Below are 17727 nucleotides of genomic sequence, written 5' to 3' on the forward strand. Positions count from 1 at the left end.
TTCGTGTGAGAGGTTGCAGTCTGCACACCCCACAGCGGCCCGGCATCCCTCTGCCCACCCAGCCGAGGCTCCAGAGCTGTTCACACCCTGACCCTGAGCTGACCCCTGGCTCAGAAGAGGGTCCAACCAGCTCCCCAGGCCCCTGACTTGGAGTCTCTGTCTCTCCTCTCACCTCGCCCCTGGACTCAGTTCCGATACAAGACCCGAGTTTACAAACAGACCAACCTGGATGAGAAGCAGCTGGCCAAGTTACACACGAAGGTGAGAGACCCTGCTGGCAATTACCCCCTAGAGCACCCGCCACACCCTGAGACCCGGAGCCCCCTCCCCAACCGCTTCCTCTCCCCACCTCTTCCCGACAGCCCTCCACATCATTGCACAACTCTTCTATTTCGCTGCCGGGGTCTCCCACTTAACTCGAGATGCCATGTCGCATTTGGAACAGCCCCCAGTGCTCCCCCAGTGTCCCCATCATAACCGCTTCTTAACTTCCCTCTTTGCCCCTCGTTGCTCTGCCCAGGCCCACACAACTTCCACCTGGATCCCCTTTCTTTCTCCTTAGACTCTCCCGTCTCATCTCCTGGGTCCAGTATCCGCTCAGGCCCCTTTCCCCTCCCCTGCTGGGCCTGGACTCTGACATCCAGTGTCCCTCTGCCCAGGGGCTGTTTCCTAGACACTGCACAGTCCCCTGTCCCATAGCCTAAATCTCTACTGGATCCAAGGATGTACCCCTCCGCAGCCATATCTTTCCTCCTGGTGCCTTGCCCTCCGACCCTCGGACCCTGTGTCCCCTGTGTCTCCTCTGGTCCCCTAAGAGCTGGGTGGAAGCCAGGGGGCTGCTTTGGTCAGAGGTGACGTGAAGGATTCTTGACACTTGCCAAAAAGCCCCCTAGTCCCTCCTCACGCCCAGCCCCCCGCCCCGCCGTGCATTTGTCTTTGTCCTCCCCCAAATATTCCGTCCCTCCAGACCTGCGCCGTCCACTGCAGGAGCCACCGGCCACACGGGGCCCCTGCGCCCTTGCAGCGTGGCCGGTCCGAACTGAGCCACGCTGTGAGTGTGAAATGTACACCGGACTTCGAAGACTCGGTACCCTCCAAAAAGTAAATTATCTTATTAATAAATTTCATACGAATTACCTGCTGATACGGTAATATTGTGGATACGTTAGGTTAAAGAGACGTGTCGTTAAAGTGAATTTCAATACAATCAACACTTCCTGTTCCTTTTTATGTAAAGGTGGTTGCTAGAGACTTTCCCGTGTGTGTGGCTCGCTGTGTATTTCCGCTGGACAGTGCTGCTCCGGATCCCGGCTTTTCTCCCTTGGTTCCTGACCGGCCTGTCTTCTCTCTCTTGTCCGTGGCTCAGACGGGGTTGAAGAAGTTTCTGGAATACGTGCAGCTCGGGACGTCCGACAAGGTGGCACGGCTGCTGGACAAGGGGCTGGACCCCAATTATCATGACTCGGATTCAGGAGGTAGGGAGGGCATCGGGGGCTTTGGGAGAGCTGGGGAGCCTCGGGCATGGGGGGTGCTGTGTGTGACCGGCCTTTCGCGCCCCTCAGAGACCCCCCTGACGCTGGCTGCCCAGACAGAAGGCTCCGTAGAGGTGATTCGAACCCTGTGCCTGGGCGGGGCCCACATCGACTTCCGGGCCCGGGATGGCATGACAGCGCTGCACAAGGCCGCGTGTGCCCGTCACTGCCTGGCTCTCACGGTGAGGTGCCAGCCCCGCCCTGGGACCCTCTCCCAGAGACGTGAGCTTAGAGACACCCCCAAATTGTTGTGTTTCCTGCACAGACTACACTGGGCAAATTGCCCCAGACCCTCCCTCCTCCTCCCCTCCATTGTCACTCCTTCCATCGAACTCAAGACCCTCCTCAGACCCCCAGGTGCCCCCACCCTCCCTGGCTCACATCAGCTACAGCTGATGGTCACAGGGACCCTTCCCCTACACCCAGGTAGATCATGTTACTCTCTCCATACCCAGAACTTCTCCATTCCCTCTGACCCAGTGGACACCAACCCTACCTCTGTCTCCTTGTGGTGTAGAACCTCCTCGTGTCCCTTAAAATACAGAGTGAGCTCCTTGCTATGCCCCCAGATAAAGATCCTCCTCCATACACACCCTGAAAACACAGCCCATCCAAGTACCCTTCCTAACCTAGCAATTATCTCCCCCAAGTACACTCCCTCTTCTCTCACAGGCAAATACAGCCCTCTCCCCTGTACAATGTCTAAAATGCGCCTTCCCCAAGAGACAAACCCCATAGACCCACAAAATACATCCACAGAGTCGGCTCGCACAGTCTTATTTTAAAACACTCTTCCTCTCCCCCTGAGCAAGGGCACTTGATCCCTCTTCATTCACAGGTCAGGATAGATTGCCCCCAAAGATACGTAGTTGTTGATAAACATCCCAACTCACAGATGCTCCAGCTTAACAGAGCCTCCCTCCGCTTCTCCAGCTCTTTCTTGAAGAACCCTAAATGCAGACAAACACCAACACTGGAGATCTGCCTCATGCCCCTGGAATCAACAGCCTCCCTATATCCCCCCAATGCACTCCCCTCTCCCAGACCTGGGTCCTGTCACCCCCAAACCCCAGCCTCCAGACCTGCGCTGTAATCCAGTAGCCACTAGCTACATGGCACTGTTTAGATTTAAATTAATTAAAATGAACTAAAATTAAAAATCCTGTTCCTTGGGCTCACTAGCCACATTCAAGCTCTTGGTAGCCCACCTATGCTGCCATAGTGGATGGCACAGTTGAAGACTGTTTCCATCATGGCAAATGTTCTGTCGGACAGCGCTGCTGTAGGCCGTCCTCACACAGGGTCACCTCCAACACTCTCTCCTAATAATGCTCGAAGCCACCAGCCTTCGTGCCCAGAGCTGTTCCTTGAGTGAGACCACTCCCTGCAACCGAACCTCGGGCCCCAGTGGCCCAACTCGCTTTCACCCATCTTGCCCTACCCAGGCCTCCTTCTGTGCCCCATCCTTGGGATCCTGGTCTTAATAACACCTCCCACTTGGCCAGGGCCCCCCCTGCATCCAGATGCCATTGTCTTATTTGTGCCCCCCAACCATCCTGCTGAGTAGGGGGGGCACTGGGTTCTTTCAATGGCTCCTCCAAAGTCAACCATAGGGGAGGGATGGGCAGGATGTCAGAGTGGGAGCATCCTCTGGAGGCATCTTCCCAATCCCCTCATTGTTCACAGGGATGGGAGAGGCCCCAGAGGAGAAGAGCCAGCCTCAAGGTCGCACAAGGGCATTATGGCAGAACGGGGACTGGGATCGGCCAGTGTGGGTCACCCAGGACCGACCCTTCAGGATGAGCCGGCACTCCTGTGACTGTCATCTGTCTTTTCTCCCTTCCTAGGCACTCCTGGACCTTGGGGGCTCCCCCAACTACAAGGACCGCCGGGGCCTGACCCCTCTGTTCCATACGGCTATGGTGGGGGGCGACCCCCGCTGCTGTGAGCTGCTCCTGTACAACAGGGCCCAGCTGGGCATAGCCGACGAGAACGGCTGGCAGGAGATCCACCAGGTGCTCTCGACTCGGCCAGGAGGGGCTGCGGGTGGGGAGTGGGGGTGTCTGGGCCTTGAGGGGGCAGGAATCAGGGACCCTTTCCGAGGGGCTGGGGGTCCAGACGCTGGGGTCCACACAGAGGGTAGGGGTGGGAGTAGCATGGTCCCCAAAGAGGAACAGGTGAGGGTGCAGACATGGGACCCTAAGGGGGCGTGGGGTGGAGACTGGACATCTTGATCCCTGAGATGGGTGGGGATGGCCTCTTGAGCCTCTCAAGGGGCCAGGCCAGATATCCGGGCTTTGGAATGACAACCTGGGCCCCCATGCAGGATCGGGGACTGGAAGGAGAAGGGAGGAGGATGCGGGGCTTCCTGGACTCGAGGTGGAGGGTATAGACAGACGCTGTGGTCGGGAGGGTCTGATCTGGCCTCCTCGGCTCCCTGTCCCCCCAGGCCTGCCAGCGGGGCCACTCTCAACATCTGGAACATCTGCTCTTCTACGGGGCTGAGCCCGGAGCCCAGAACGCCTCAGGGAACACGGCCTTGCACATCTGCGCCCTCTATAATAAGGTCTGCCCCACAGCGCCCGCCCAGGCCCGCCTCCGGGCTCCGGCCTCCCAGCCTCCCTGCGCCCTCTGCTCCTTCACTGTTTCATTCATTCATTCATTCATTCACTCATCAAATATTTACTGAGAATGTTCCCTGTGTCAGGCCCAGAGCTGTGTGCTGAGGATCAAGTAGTGAGCAAGATGTCCAGTCCCTCCCTCAGGGGACAGACACCCATGCCGTTAGAATCCAGTGTTCAGAGTGAAGTCACAGAGAATTTAGGTCCCAGTGGGACCCCAGATCTGGGCTTGGGCTTGGGCCTGGGGTGGAAGTGGCTCTCTAGAGGACATGCCACCTGTGCAAAGGTGAGCAGGAGTCAGCCAAGTAGAAGAGCGGAGAAAGATGTTCCAGGCAGAGGGCACAGCCTGTGCAAAAAAACCAGAGGGGAGACAGTTAGGACTGTTATGGGAAGGGAAAGGAGCCCCGGGGGTCCTATTTCCCATTCAGTGCCCAGTGGAGTACCTACTGTGTGCCCGGGCGCATGGGTACAGAGGGAAGGCCAAACCGCAGCCCCGAAGGCAACAAGAGTGTGTGGCAAGTTTTAGCAATTCAGGGCTGGGTGATGGTCCCCACTTTGGGGGTTCTGAGTAGAGCTGAGCAGGAAAGAGCTGGGAGGGGGTCTCATGTACCCGCTCCACCGTGCTGTGGTGGCTGGTTGTGGCTTTCAGCCTGATGACCCCGGTCCCTTTGTCACCCATGCACCAGGCAGTCCTGGGCAGGTCAGCCCCTCGGAGCTTCAGTCTCCCCGTCTGTTTCCCAAGGCTCCCTGTGCTTGGAGGGTTGCCTCGCAGACTTAGGAGGACAGGGCCTGGCACGCTGCTGCTGGTCCCACTGCCCCTTCTCCCCTCCTCCAGGAAGTCTTCCAAGACAGCCGCAGCCCCTTCTGCCTCATCAGAACTTGCCGTGCCGGGGACGTGGCAGGTAGCCACGTGCCGCCTTGTGGCAGCACGCAGTCTGTTCTGCCGAGGGAGAACTCGGTGTTTGTCAGATCCAACCACCACGATGCTGTCACTTCCCTCCCCGGTGCTTCTGTCTTGCCTGTTCCCTGACACGGGCCTCATGCCCGGGTCCCCTGACTCCACGGCCTGTGTGCATGGCCTGTGGGCAGACCAGGGCCCCCCCAAACAAGCCCCGTCTCCTCTCCAAGGCTCTGTCCTCTTCCCGAAATGAGAACAATGTCAGCTGATGGAAGGAGATGAAAGATCATACGTATTAAGTGCTCATACCTAGAAGGCAGCTATAATAATTATTATCATTATCATTATTGGTCAGGAGACAGAAGCCATGCCATTAATTTGAACAGGGAAATTATAGTATAAAGAATTACATAGCGGGAACAATTACTCTTAGATGAGCCAGTCATTTCTCCTCCTTGAACTTGCCCTTTCTCATCTGTGAAATGGGTCAATAACACCTGCCCTGCAAAGGATCCAGGGGGTGAATGTTTTGCTTGCTCCTGGCATGCTGCTTCATGAAGAGATGCTTGACAAATGAGAGTTCTTTTTCTACTTCTCTCTCCTTGTCTTCCCTCCCAGACTTGGAGCTTCCCAAGGGCCAGAACTGGGTCTGAGAGATTTCCTCCATCTCTGCTCCCCCCGTCTCCTGGCCTGCCCGTGTAGCCCCTGGTGGGGAAGGTCAGGTCCATGTCTAGGCTGTGAGCTCCTCGAGGGTGCTGGCTAAGTCTGATCCATGGCTCTGTCCCGGGGCCTCAGCACATAGCAGGCCTAGATGCATCTTTGTTGAACGAGTGAGTGAGTGAATGAATGATGGGTCGGCCACCTAGAATTTTCCCCAAGATTGCACAGCGCCCGGCTCAGAACATTCAACAGGTGTTTGCTTCAAGACAGATTGAACGGCCTGACACATGAATGAATGACTTGAGCACATGAGTTTTGAAGGATTCTACTCCACACCCTCCATGCTCATCCTTTCCATTCATGTTTCTTGAGCACCTACTGTGCGCCTGGATGGGAGATGAATCAGACACGGCAGGCGCCTGCCCTCGGGAGGGTGGGGGGGAGTTCGCAGTCTGGCGGAGAGGCAGACGTGTAAACAAATAATTGCAATTGCGTGAGATAAGTGCTGAGACATCAGTAAATACGCGGTTCTCGAGGAGTCGGGTGAGGAGCTGGTTGCGCTGGTGGAGATGCTGTGGTTCTGTGCTAGGCAGGGCGGCGGTGGGGGCATGCAGATATGCAAAGACACACACGGCGGTAGTTAACAGTCTAGTTGAGGAGACAGCATGTGCACACACACACACACACACACACTCACAAACACACCCAGAAAACTTGAGCTCTCTTTGCCGTTCCAGTGACTGGCATGAGCAATCCAAGTTGTGCATTCACGAGAGATGGATGAGCACTAGGGTTAGAAGGCTGGGTTTGAATCCTACCTGCCCCACTCGCTGTGTGACCTCGGGCATGGATTTGCCCTCTCTGAGCCTGTTCTGTCGGATGGACCCATACAAGCATCCTTGGTGGGTTCGTCATGTGGAGAGCGTGAGACCAAGGAGGTGCTTGGGAAGGCTGGTTAAATTAGCATCTAGGGGGCTGGTCCCATGGCTTAGCCGTTAAGTGCGCACGCTCCGCTACTGGCGGCCTGGGTTCGGATCCTGGGCGAGCACCAATGCACTGCTTCTCCGGCCATGCTGAGGCCGCGTCCCACATACAGCAACTAGAAGGATGTGCAACTATGACATACAACTATCTACTGGGGCTTTAGGGGAGAAAAAAAAAAGGAGGAGGATTGGCAATAGATGTTAGTTCAGAGCCGGTCTTCCTCAGCAAAAAGAGGAGGATTAGCGTGGATGTTAGCTCAGGGCTGATCTTCCTCACAAAAAAAAAAAATTAGCATCTAGGGGAGCTGGAGTGAGTCGAGCTGGGGGCCGGTTGGGTTTGGCCAGGCCGAGACAATGGGGGAGGACGTTTCCTCATCCAGCAACTGTGTATTGAATGGCGCTTGGCACCCTTCCAGGTGGTGGTGGCCCAGACAAAGCCAGGGCCCTGTGAAACTGACAATGTAGCGGGGGAGAGATGCAAAAGAGACGAGTAAAATAGAAATGCAATTTCAGGGAGACAGCGTTTTGAAGGAAATGAGCTGATACTGGCTTAGAAGAATGCCTGGCACATGGCAGGCATCAGATAAATAAAAATGAATAAATAAAAATTAAGCAGGGAACAGGACAGAGGGTTATTTTCGACAGGGTGGTCAGAGAAGCACTCTCCAAAGAGGTGGCATTTGAGCAAACACCTGAATGATGGGAGAAAGCGAGCCATGCAGAGATCTAGGGGCAGAGAATTCCACGCAGAGGGGGCAGCAGGTGCAAAGGCCCTGGGGCAGGAGCGTGCCTGTCAGAGGAAGCGGGAGGCCAGTGTGGCTGGAGTATGCAGAGCGAGGGAAGGTGGTAGAAGATGAAGTGAGTAAGGCTGGGGGTGGCAGGGCAGGCAGATCAGGGGGAGCCTCCTGGGCCATGGCAAGGACATTCGGTTTGATCCAAAGAGTGAGAGGGTGTGACATGCTGTGATTGACACTGGTAAGGAATTGATCTGGATGTGGATAGTGTCTGAATCCCCTCTGCCCCCTTCCTTCTGGGTCTAGCAGAGGGTATGATGAAGAGTAGATTCTGGAGTCACACAGACCTGGTTCGAATCCGAGCACCGACAGTCACCAGCCACATGACCCTGAGTTCCCTGAAGCCTTAGTTTGCTCATCTGTAAAATGGGGGCAGCAGTTTTCATCTTACGGAATTGTTGGGCGACTCAGCGAGCTTCCGCCTCTAACGTGCTGGCACGCAGCATAATAAGCCCTCCATGAGGTTTAGATGGGTGGCTGTCAACTAGGATGCTTCCACCCCCCGGGGGACACTTGGCAGTGTCTGCAGACATTCTTGGTTGTCACGACTGGGGAGGGGGGTGCTACTGGCATGTAGTGCTAGAGCCCAGAGAGGCTGCTCAGCCTCCCACGATGCACAGGACGGCCCCCACGACAAAGAATCATCCGGCCCCAAAAGTCAGTAGTGCAGAGAAAGCCGGGCTTAGATTAGCGCCAGCCAATAGAGTATAACACGAGTCACACATGTGATTTTAAATGTCCCAGGAGCCACATTAAACAAAAAGGAGAAAAGAAATCGGTGATACTAATTTAGTAGCATATTTTACTTAACCTGTTGTATCGAAAAATATTATCATTTAAGTATATAATCAATCTAAAAATGATTAGCGATATTTAAATTATTTTTTTCATGCTCAGTCCGTGAAATCGGTGTGTACCTTACACGCACAGCCCTTCTCAGTTTGGACTGGCCACGTTTAAAGGGCTCACAAGCCACACGTGGTGCGTGGCTGCCGTCCAGGTTGGGACCAGATTGTTCCCGAAGTTCTTAGCACTGTGCCTGTGTCCACTCGTCACCTTAATTGTGTGTTTCCTTTCATTCACCCTGTGCCACCGACCGTCGCCCTCAGGAGACCTGCGCTAGGATCCTCCTCTATCGAGGGGCCAATAAAGATGTGAAGAATAACAACGGACAGACCCCCTTCCAGGTCTGGGGGAGATGAAGAACACAGAGGGGATAAGGGAATGGGACATTCGGGAGTGCTGGGGACAGGCGGATGGTCGGGGAGAGGAGGGAGGGCGGGGATGCTGGGGTGAAGGTTTGGGGGGTTGGAGGCGGGGGAGCAGCCAGCCAGGACGGTACCGTGCTTCTACCCCCTTCTCTCTCGGCTGCCTGGGCCACCCCACCTCCCTGTACCCCTCCCTCCAGGTGGCAGTGATCGCTGGGAATTTTGAACTGGGAGAGCTGATCCGAAACCATCGAGAACAGGACGTGGGTGAGCCAGTGGGGGCTGGGGCCAAGGGAAGAACCTGGGGTGCTTGGGGGTGCATGGTGGCATGGGGAATTGGCAGACCTGATTTGGGGGCCAAGATGGGATCAAAAAAAAAACCCTGCCGGACTGTGAGCATCTGAGGAGTGGGAGGGGCGTGACTCCAGGCCCCCCACTTTTTCTCATCTCTGTCTTTTTCCCCTCACGCTTCTCCCCCACCATCTCTTCCCCCCTACTCTCGTCTCTGTCTCCTCCGCTCCCTCTGCCCCCCCGCCACTGTGTCCTCTCAGTGCCCTTTCAGGAGTCCCCCAAGTACGCGGCCCGGCGACGGGGACCCCCGGGCGCAGGGCTGACAGTGCCCCCTGCACTGCTGCGGGCCAACAGTGACACAAGCATGGCCCTGCCCGACTGGATGGTGTTCGCCGCCCCGGGGACCTCGTCCGCCGGGGCCCCCGGCCCTACCTCAGGGCCTCAGGGCCAGTCACAGCCCTCGGCCCCCCCAAAGCTCAGCAGTGGGACCCTCCGCAGTGCCAGCAGCCCCCGTGGCGCCCGGGCCCGCTCCCCGTCCCGTGGGAGGCACCCCGAGGAGGCCAAGAGGCAGCCGCGTGGACGGCCCAGGTAGGGGAGGGCTCAGCCCTGGTCCCGTAGACCCCAACCCACCCGAGTCCCCTCCTCAGAGCACAGCTCCACCCTAGGTCAGCCCAGCCATTCCTCTGGTCCCCCATCCATCCAAGTTCTTTGTCCCACCCTTGGGCCTCCACATCTCTCTCCCGACCCCTGAGGAAGGGAGGGCATCGTGAATCACAGTCTCACACCCACCCCCAAATGCGCCTAAGTTTAGCTGAGCACCTGTTCCATGCCAGGGGCCTGGGGAGTACCCCCCCAAAATGTCAGTTCCAGCCCCTGAGGACAAACAGAAAGACAGGGTGAGGTGAGAGGAAGCTGACAGGGTGGGGGCAGGCGAGGGACTTGGGGTGGGGTGTCCAAGCTTGGAGATGAGGCTGGAGGAGGGGAGGGTGGGAGGGGGAGAAGAGAGGTCACTCAGAGCAGAGGGAGGGATGGACAGGGGGCATCCTCCTGTCCAAAAGAGGCCAGGCTGGCTAGAGGAAGGCGAGAAGGCAGGCTGTGGCCAGCCAGCGTGCCCTGAGGACGTGGGAGGGAGGAAGATGGTGGCGGGCTGGGAATGGCGGGCAGGGGAGTTGGACCCGACCCAGGAGAAAGCTGGGAGTCGCTGAAGGCTCGTGAGTTGAGGGATGACACAGTCGGAGCTCAGCTTCAGGAAGCTGAATCAGGCTGAGCGTGCAGGACCGTGGGAGGGGGCAGAGCCGGAAGCCAGGAGGCAGAGGCGGGGGCTGGGGGGGCAGCAGCGGGCAGACATAGGGAGCCCCCAGATGCCCTCTTCTCCCCACCAGGACATCAGAGCTGGGAAACATACTCAACCCCCCTCCCCCATCCTGATGCGCCATCTCCCCTCCTCCAAGGACCCCTGTTCTACCAGAGGTGCCCCCTCCCTCTGCTCTCCCCTGCCTCTCACACCCTCTGTATATGCAGCTCCAGTGGGACGCCCCGGGACGGGCCGGCCGGGGGCACCGGGGGCTCGGGGGGCCCTGGGGGCTCCCTGGGCAGCCGAGGGAGGCGCAGGAAGCTGTACTCAGCGGTACCCGGACGCTCCTTCATGGCCGTGAAGTCATACCAGGCCCAAGCCGAGGGGGAGATCTCTCTGAGCAAGGGCGAGAAGATCAAAGGTAACGGGCAAGGCCAGGGGGCTGTGGGCGAGGGTCAGACAGGTGAGCTAAACACACAGGGAGGGGACCATCAGTGACAATGCGCTCTGCCCCTTCTGCCTTCAAGCAGCATAAAGTGTAGCTGCGATGATGCTCAAGAGACAGTGTTGAGGGGAAATGAGCATTAGTGGGACTCTGACACCAGGCCGGGCACCATTGGCGCGCTCCCCCACGTGGCCTCAGATGCCCTTCCAGGAGGGTGTCATGAGCCCATCACACAGTTGAAGGAGCAGAGCCTCACACAGGGGCAGCGACTTGCTCGAGGTCCCCAGTCCCAGCTCACGGTCTTTATGGAGCATGAGGCCAAGGGCCTTGACCTCCCCTCCTGCCTCGGCCAGGTGTTCTCATCTGAGAAATGGGGTGGTGGTGCCTACTCGGATGAGATGGTGGGTGGGGAAAGCAGGGTCCGTGCCGAGGGCTCCCCAGACGGCAGCCGCTGTTACTGGGGTTCGCCTCTCTTCATTTTTCCCGTCTTCATCTGGAAAACGGTGCCAGTAGCCCCCGTGTGCAGACACCGCAGGGCTGTGGACGTGTGTTCTTGGAGAGAATGGTGCTTTGGAGACGGGAAGCCTGCCACCAGTGTTGTCGTTAATACAAGGTGGGGGAGCAACTCTCTCCCCACTCTAGGCTGCGGAGGAGTCGAGTGGTGTAGCCGAGTCGTGTAGGTTGAGAGCCAGGCTGTCCGGGTTCAAATCCTGGCTCCACCACTTCCTAACTGGGCGACCTCAGGCATGTGACTTCTCTGGGCCTCAGTTTCCTCATCTATAAAATGGGACCCTTGTGAGGATTAAAGGAATCAGCTCACACGAAGCGCTTAGAACAGTGCTTCACACAGAATAAGCGCCAGCCATCATTATCGTGAGCGGCCCCCACGATGGGCACTTAGAGGAGACAGACCCCGGCTTCCCGGGGCCTCCCACAGGAGACAGAGTCTGAGAGGGGCCTTGAAGGGAGTGAGGGATTGGAGCACCAGGAGGGTTGTGTAACCGCATTCGTCTTGTAGTCTGTCTCCCCATAGCCTGGGTTCCTGAAGGTATTGGTCTCTGGGTCACCAGGGCCAGTTGAACGACCCAGCACACAGAAGGCCCCAATGCACATCTGCTGAGTGGGTGAATGAATGAATGAATGACCAAATGCAGGAGCTAACTGTGGGGGCTGGGGGCAGTGTGCCTGGAAAAAGAGTATGTGTGTGTGTGTGCGTGCATGTGCGTGCATGGGGGTGGTGTCGGGTCTGTGCTTTGGAGGGTGAGAAAGAAGAAAAGGAGGCTAAGGCCGGGGTGAGGGACCTTCCGTGCAGGCACAGGGACCCTGGGCTACGGGATCTTCCACGTGTCTTTCTGAACTTCAAGCCCAGTTTTCACATCCTTCTCTTTCATTAAAAGACACTTAATTGCCTCAAGGCACACCACCTCCACGATGTCACTGTCACCACAGCCCGGTGAGGTGGCAGGCTCCCTCTGCTCTCGGCATCAGAGCCCAGTGCCTTTGCGGGGCCTGCCACCCCCTCCCCTGCCCCCACCCCCTCATCCTCATCTCCTGCCACTCTTTCCTTCGCCCACCGTGTTCCAGGGGCCTCGTCCTTCTCTCCACTCCTCACATGCCCCGAGCCTCTTTCTACACCAGGCTCTTTGCACATGCTGTTCCTTCTGCCTGGAAGACTTTCCTCCCTCTCTTTGCCTCCTCGGCTCCTCGGCTCCTTTAAGTCTCAGCCTATATGTCACGTCCTCTGGTACGCCTTCCTGGTCCCCCTTTGCCATCGACTTTATATACTCCCATCTGGCCTCTCTCCAAACACCCTGTGCTTTTCCCTTTGAGTCATGACCTCAGTCTCCCATCCTGTGGTCACCCGTAGAGTTCCGCCTCTAACCGCCACCAGCCTGGAAGCTCCCTGAGGGCAGGAACCGCACTTGTTCTGTCCGACAGCTCTGCCCGCTGTCTAGCCTGGTGTCCGACTCAGTAAATATTTGTTCAGTGAATGAATGATTGATTCCAAGACCACCGGGCCAGGCACGGTAGAGCAGCCAAGAGCCCAGACCCCCGACACCCCCTCTCCTCCTCTTCCCTGACCTTGAGCGTCTCCTCGATGTGGTTTCCCCGGGTCCTCTCCGGGCAGCTGGTTTGAGCAGGGAAAAGCATCAGATGGCCCCAACTCGCATCCTAGCATGGCTTGAGTCATCTCAGAGAAAGGGATTTCTCTTCTTTAGCTTCAGCTTTTCATCTGTAAAAAGGGAAAACGGTTGTTACCTATCCGGGTAGGTGTGAGGATGGAGCAAGGGAAGATGTGAAGGGCCGAGTGGGGACAGAGCCATGGAACATGCTGGAGAGATGGCTGACTGTGTGTTTGTTGCTGCTCCTGTGGCCCTTCTCAGAAGCAGCAGCAACAAACAGAGAGGGAGCAAGACATTAGTGACTAAAGGCATTCGCTCTGGAAACAGACAGAGCTGTGTTCACATCCAGCCTCTGTCAGTTACAAGCCGCATAACCTTGAGCAAATGACCTCGGCTCTCAGAGCCTGTTTCCCCACCAGTAAAATGGGGACAATAAAAGCGCCCCCTCTAAGGGTTCTGGCCCACAGTGAGAGCTGGACAAACTTAGCTGTCCCTGCCGTGCATCGCTGTCCTTCAGCGGCTACACAGCTGACTGGGCACATGCAGGCCGTCAGTAAATGAGTGCTGGATGGCTAAGGGGTGGGGAGGCGGGAAGGGGCCTCCAGATGAGCGATTCTGAACTCTTCTCCCTTCTAGAGCCAGGAGAGCCAAGAGAGGCAGAGGGAGGGGTCTGAGAGCAAATGACAAAAGGTTAAGCGGCAAGGAGACCGTGGGAGGTGGCAGGGGCGGTAATGGGGTGTAGAACTTGACCCAGGAGCCTAGGAGGGTTTAGGGCAATTACAGAACAACTGAAAGGTGACTGGTCACCAGGGGAGATGAGGACCCGTTGTGGACCAGGCCCTAACCTGTGTGGCCCACGTCACGGGACACAGCCCTTTTCCCCAGCGCCTCTTGATGTCCCCATGGGATCCAGAAAGCTAGAAGGCAGGAGTGACAGGATGTATTCTCCTGCCACACCCTCGCCCCTTCCTTGGACATTTATGAAGGATGCCCTTGGGCCAGGCCCTGTGTTCGGGGCAGGGAGCTGTAGAAGGACCATGCATAGAGTGTGTTGCGGGCGGGAGGAGGGGGCACAGCATGGAAACGTAGAAGTTCTCTGTCCCTGCTCCCCACCCAGTGCTTAGCATCGGGGAAGGCGGCTACTGGGAAGGCCAGGTCAAAGGTCGCATCGGCTGGTTTCCTTCTGACTGTCTGGAAGAGGTGGCAAACCGTTCCCAGGAGGCAAAGCAAGGTAATGAGGACTCCCCAGTTGTCCCCGATTTACCCTGGGGTTCTCATGTCCCTTCCTTTCCCCCTCCCAAGGCGGGTGGGGTGCTGGGAGGTAGGTGGGAAGCCTGGGACCAGGAGCCCTGGGGGTGGGCTCTTGGTTTCCAGAATGAAGGTCCAAGTGGTCCCTTGTCCCCCCACAGAAAGCCGCAGTGACAAGGCAAAGAGACTCTTCCGGCATTATACCGTGGGCTCCTATGACAGCTTTGATACCCCAAGGTAAATGTCCTTACATCCTCGGGCGTCCCCCACCCCAACCTCCTTAAATATTTCCACCACCTGTATGCCCCTTTCTCGTCTGCTCCCTCTGAAGTTTGATCCAGGGGTTGGGAAAGGCAGAGTTAGCTTCAAACCACACAGCCCAATCCCAAACTAGCCCTGGGAGCCATTGAGATGGCCTGGCTTTGGGGCAGCCTGAGACCCAGGGGGTGGATGGGGCAGGGTGGGGGTGCCTGGGGGTCCGGGCTGTGTGTATGGCTGGCTGGAGGCTCTTGTCTCCTTCATGTGCCCCATCTCTGTGCAGTCATGTGCAACGGAAGTGTGTGCATCCTGTGCCTGGGCATGGGGCGGGGAGTGGGCATAGCCAGGCAGGCAGGGTGGGGGTGGGGAGAGGGGCGCACTGACACCTTTCCCCTCCCTGGCTGCTGGCTCACTTGCTTCGGAAGCTTGATGGATGGGATTGGCCCAGGGAGGTGAGAGGGGAGGGGAAGGGAGGGGTCAGGAATGGGAAGGAAGGGGGTGCCTGGGGGTGTATGGATGTGCGCGTGTGCACAACCAGCACTGAAGTTTCCCCGTGCGTGAACGTCTTACACAGGCGAGCGTGCTGGTACAGATCTCCCTGTGTGCTCTTGCCCATGTGTCTCTGTCGGTGTGCATGACACGTGTCTGTGTGCATGTGTGGCTGGAGGCCCCTAGATGGATAGCCCGGTGCATACGCCCGTGGTGGCGAGAGGGTCTGTCCTGCTCTGCAGAGACGGGTGCATTTGTGGCCGTCATTTATGGCGCACGATTGTGGCTGATCGTGCGGCTGGCTCTGCCCATCTATGTTTCCGTGAATGTGTGTCTGAGAATGAGGGCAAGGGATCCAGAGATGTCAGTGTGTACCACGTAGGGACAGGCGGCTCTCTGCGCACGTCTGTCCCTCTCTGTGCATGTCACTGTGCGTGCCCATTCGCACATAAAATTGTGTGCATGCCTTTGCATCCATCTGATTGATCTGGAATTCAGGACCTGGGGTGTCAGGGGAGGGGAGGGCAGAAGAGGGGATGACTCCAGGGCTTGGCCTTCTGGAAGGGCAAGGCTGTGGGGGAGGATGGCCATAACCGGGCATCTGAAAGATGACCCCCTCCCCTGACGCTCCCCCCATCCAGGGAAGGGTCTCCTTGTTCGTAGCATCCTTCCATTAAATGTGTCCAAATCTATGTGTCTGTGTTCTGGCCAGTGGGGATGGGGTGGGGGTGGGGGTGGGGGGAGGAATGACAATGTGGGGAGAGAGGGTGGGACTGGGGTGCCCCCCTGCACCCCGAGTGTCCGAGGCGCTTGACCACTGTGCGTGTTCACCTGGCACGTCTCCGGCTCTGGGTAGCGGGTGAGTATCGAGGTCCCCCCCACCCCGAATCTCCCCACCAGCCTCGGCTTCTTGTCTCTTGTCACTGTCTCTCTGTGTCTCTCCTTGGCTTTGGTCTGGGGGTCCCTTGCTGTACCAGCTGGATGGGGGTGGTCCCTCTCGCCTTCAGCTTCTTCCTTCTCCCTCTGTCCTATCAAGCGCATCTCCTCCCCTTCCCCTCTCCACTCCTTGTGTCTGCTGCCATGTGCTGCTCTGTGAGTGGTGTCTCCTCTCCTCCTCCTGCCTCCCCCCTGCTCTCCTTGAGCCTGTCTGCGGTGGCCTGCCTCATGCACCCTGCATCCCGCTGGAGCTGTGCGGTCCCCTCCTGGCCTGTGCCGCCCTCTCTCCCCTCTCCCTGGGGGTCTGTGGCTCTCCTGTGAGCTGTGGCGTGTGTATGTCCCTCTGCCTCGGCTTCTTTGCGGGGAGGGGTGTCTCTCACTGCTCTGGGGCCCAGCCTGAACGTCTGGCCTTCCCTTCCAGACTGCGTTGGGGTGCGTTGTGTGTCGGTTTGCAGTGGGGGGCTGCGCGTCCCCTCCTGGGGCCTCTCTCACCGTGGTGTCCCTGCCCGGGAAGTGGGGCTCAGTCGGTCCGCGCGCGTCCCTGCACGCGGTGGCGAGGCATCTTGTGCGATGGTGTGCGTCCCGCTCCCCGCTCTCCCTCGCTCTGCACCTGCGCGGGAGGGCTCTGGAAGGGGGGAGGGGGGTTGGGGGGGGCCAGACCGGAAGTGCCTCCCCTTCTCCTCCCCCCTCCGCGCCTCGCCCCTCCCCCTTCTCCCGCCAAGGGGGTCCCGCGTTCCCCTCCCGGCCCCCGCCCCCCCGCCCGGCGCAGGACGCCAAGGGTTAAGCCTCCCGCCCGCCGCCGCCTCCGGAGCTGTCCGCGGTGCTGAAGCCGGCGCCGTCCGCGGCCCTCGCGCTCCCGCCGCGGCCCGACCCCGCGCCCCGCGCCCCCGCGCCCCCCGGCATGTGAGCCCCCGGCCCTGCCCTCCCTCCCGCGGGAGGGTGCGCGCCCCCTCCCCCTCCCCCTCCCCCCTCCCGGCGCGGGTCAGCATGAGGCGGGGCCTGGGGGCCCGGACACGGGGGTTCGGCCGAGCGGGGACGGGGACGGGGACGCGGCGGCGGCGGCGGCGGCGGGGGCGGCCGGCACCGGGACCGGGGCCGGGGCCGGGGCCGGGGCCGTGGCGGCGATGGCTTTGTCTGCGGTCGGCGGCGGCGGGGGTCTCGGGGCCGGCCCCGGGGGGGGCTCCCTGCCGCAGCCGCCCCCCGCGCTCTCCTCCAGCTGGCCGGCCCTGGGGCCCCGGCGGCGCAGCGTCTGGTACATCTACAGGTAACGGAGCGCGCCGCCCCTCTCCTCCGCGGCCCGGCCGGGAGGCCCCGGCCCGCTGTGACGACCCTCCCCCGCCGCTGACCCCCCACCCCAGGGACTCCTCCCCTCCCCAAGCCGCCCCCTCCGCCCCTCTCCCTAACCTCTCTGCGCTAAACCCTTTGGGACCCCTCTTCTCAACCCTTCTCCTCTCATTCCCTCCCTGGGCCTCTGTCCCTGAGCCCCCCCCACAACGCACACACGCACTCCTCAGGCCCTTCCAGGCCCCCCTCAGCTCTTCCTCCGAGACCTTCCCCCAGTCAGGCCCTCCAAACGGCCCCCAGTGGCCCTTCCTGCCGCCCTTAGCTCCCCCCCCACGTGGAGCCCTCCTGGTGGGGACCACAGTGGCTTCCCCTCAGGCGCAGACACCCCAGGCCCCTGTTCCTCTGATCCCGTATCCCCACACCCCTCCGCGAGTTGGGGAGTGCCCCCATTCATACCCCTCTCTCCCATTCACAGTCATCCCCCCCTCCATCACACACGCATCCCGCCCCCGGCCTCGCCTCCCCTCCTCTTTTTCCGCTGCGTGTCACTGTGCGACTGTGTGTGTGTCAGTGTGGCTGTGTGGATGTGCGTGCGTGTGTGTGTGACTGCCTGCAGCCGAGTGCGTGTGTGTGTGAGACAGAAAGAAGGAGAGAGAGATGGTG

The 17727-nt window shown here is 59.1% G+C and overlaps 1 protein-coding gene and 1 long non-coding RNA gene across 2 annotated transcripts in view; one reads left to right on the forward strand and one right to left on the reverse strand.

The window, feature by feature from the left end:
- SHANK1 (SH3 and multiple ankyrin repeat domains 1) overlaps positions 1-17727 on the forward strand; it is a 44892-nt gene that overhangs the window by 3535 nt on the left and 23630 nt on the right. Inside the window, 11 exon segments of the mRNA XM_087421307.1 lie at positions 190-261; positions 1367-1475; positions 1563-1714; positions 3380-3547; positions 3982-4098; positions 8598-8675; positions 8897-8963; positions 9248-9575; positions 10509-10702; positions 13967-14080; positions 14259-14334. Of these exon segments, the coding sequence (XP_087277433.1) occupies positions 190-261; positions 1367-1475; positions 1563-1714; positions 3380-3547; positions 3982-4098; positions 8598-8675; positions 8897-8963; positions 9248-9575; positions 10509-10702; positions 13967-14080; positions 14259-14334 (1475 nt within the window).
- LOC147912819 (uncharacterized) lies at positions 11420-16337 on the reverse strand. Its single transcript, XR_015549459.1, has 3 exons — positions 16273-16337; positions 12809-12959; positions 11420-11503 (listed from the first exon to the last, which is right to left on the reverse strand). It is a non-coding gene; the product is annotated as an uncharacterized LOC147912819 (long non-coding RNA).

The sequence above is a fragment of the Ceratotherium simum genome, chromosome 33, assembly GCF_057802395.1.
Source record: "Ceratotherium simum simum isolate JZ-2026a chromosome 33, ASM5780239v1, whole genome shotgun sequence".
NCBI classification, from domain to species: domain Eukaryota; kingdom Metazoa; phylum Chordata; class Mammalia; order Perissodactyla; family Rhinocerotidae; genus Ceratotherium; species Ceratotherium simum.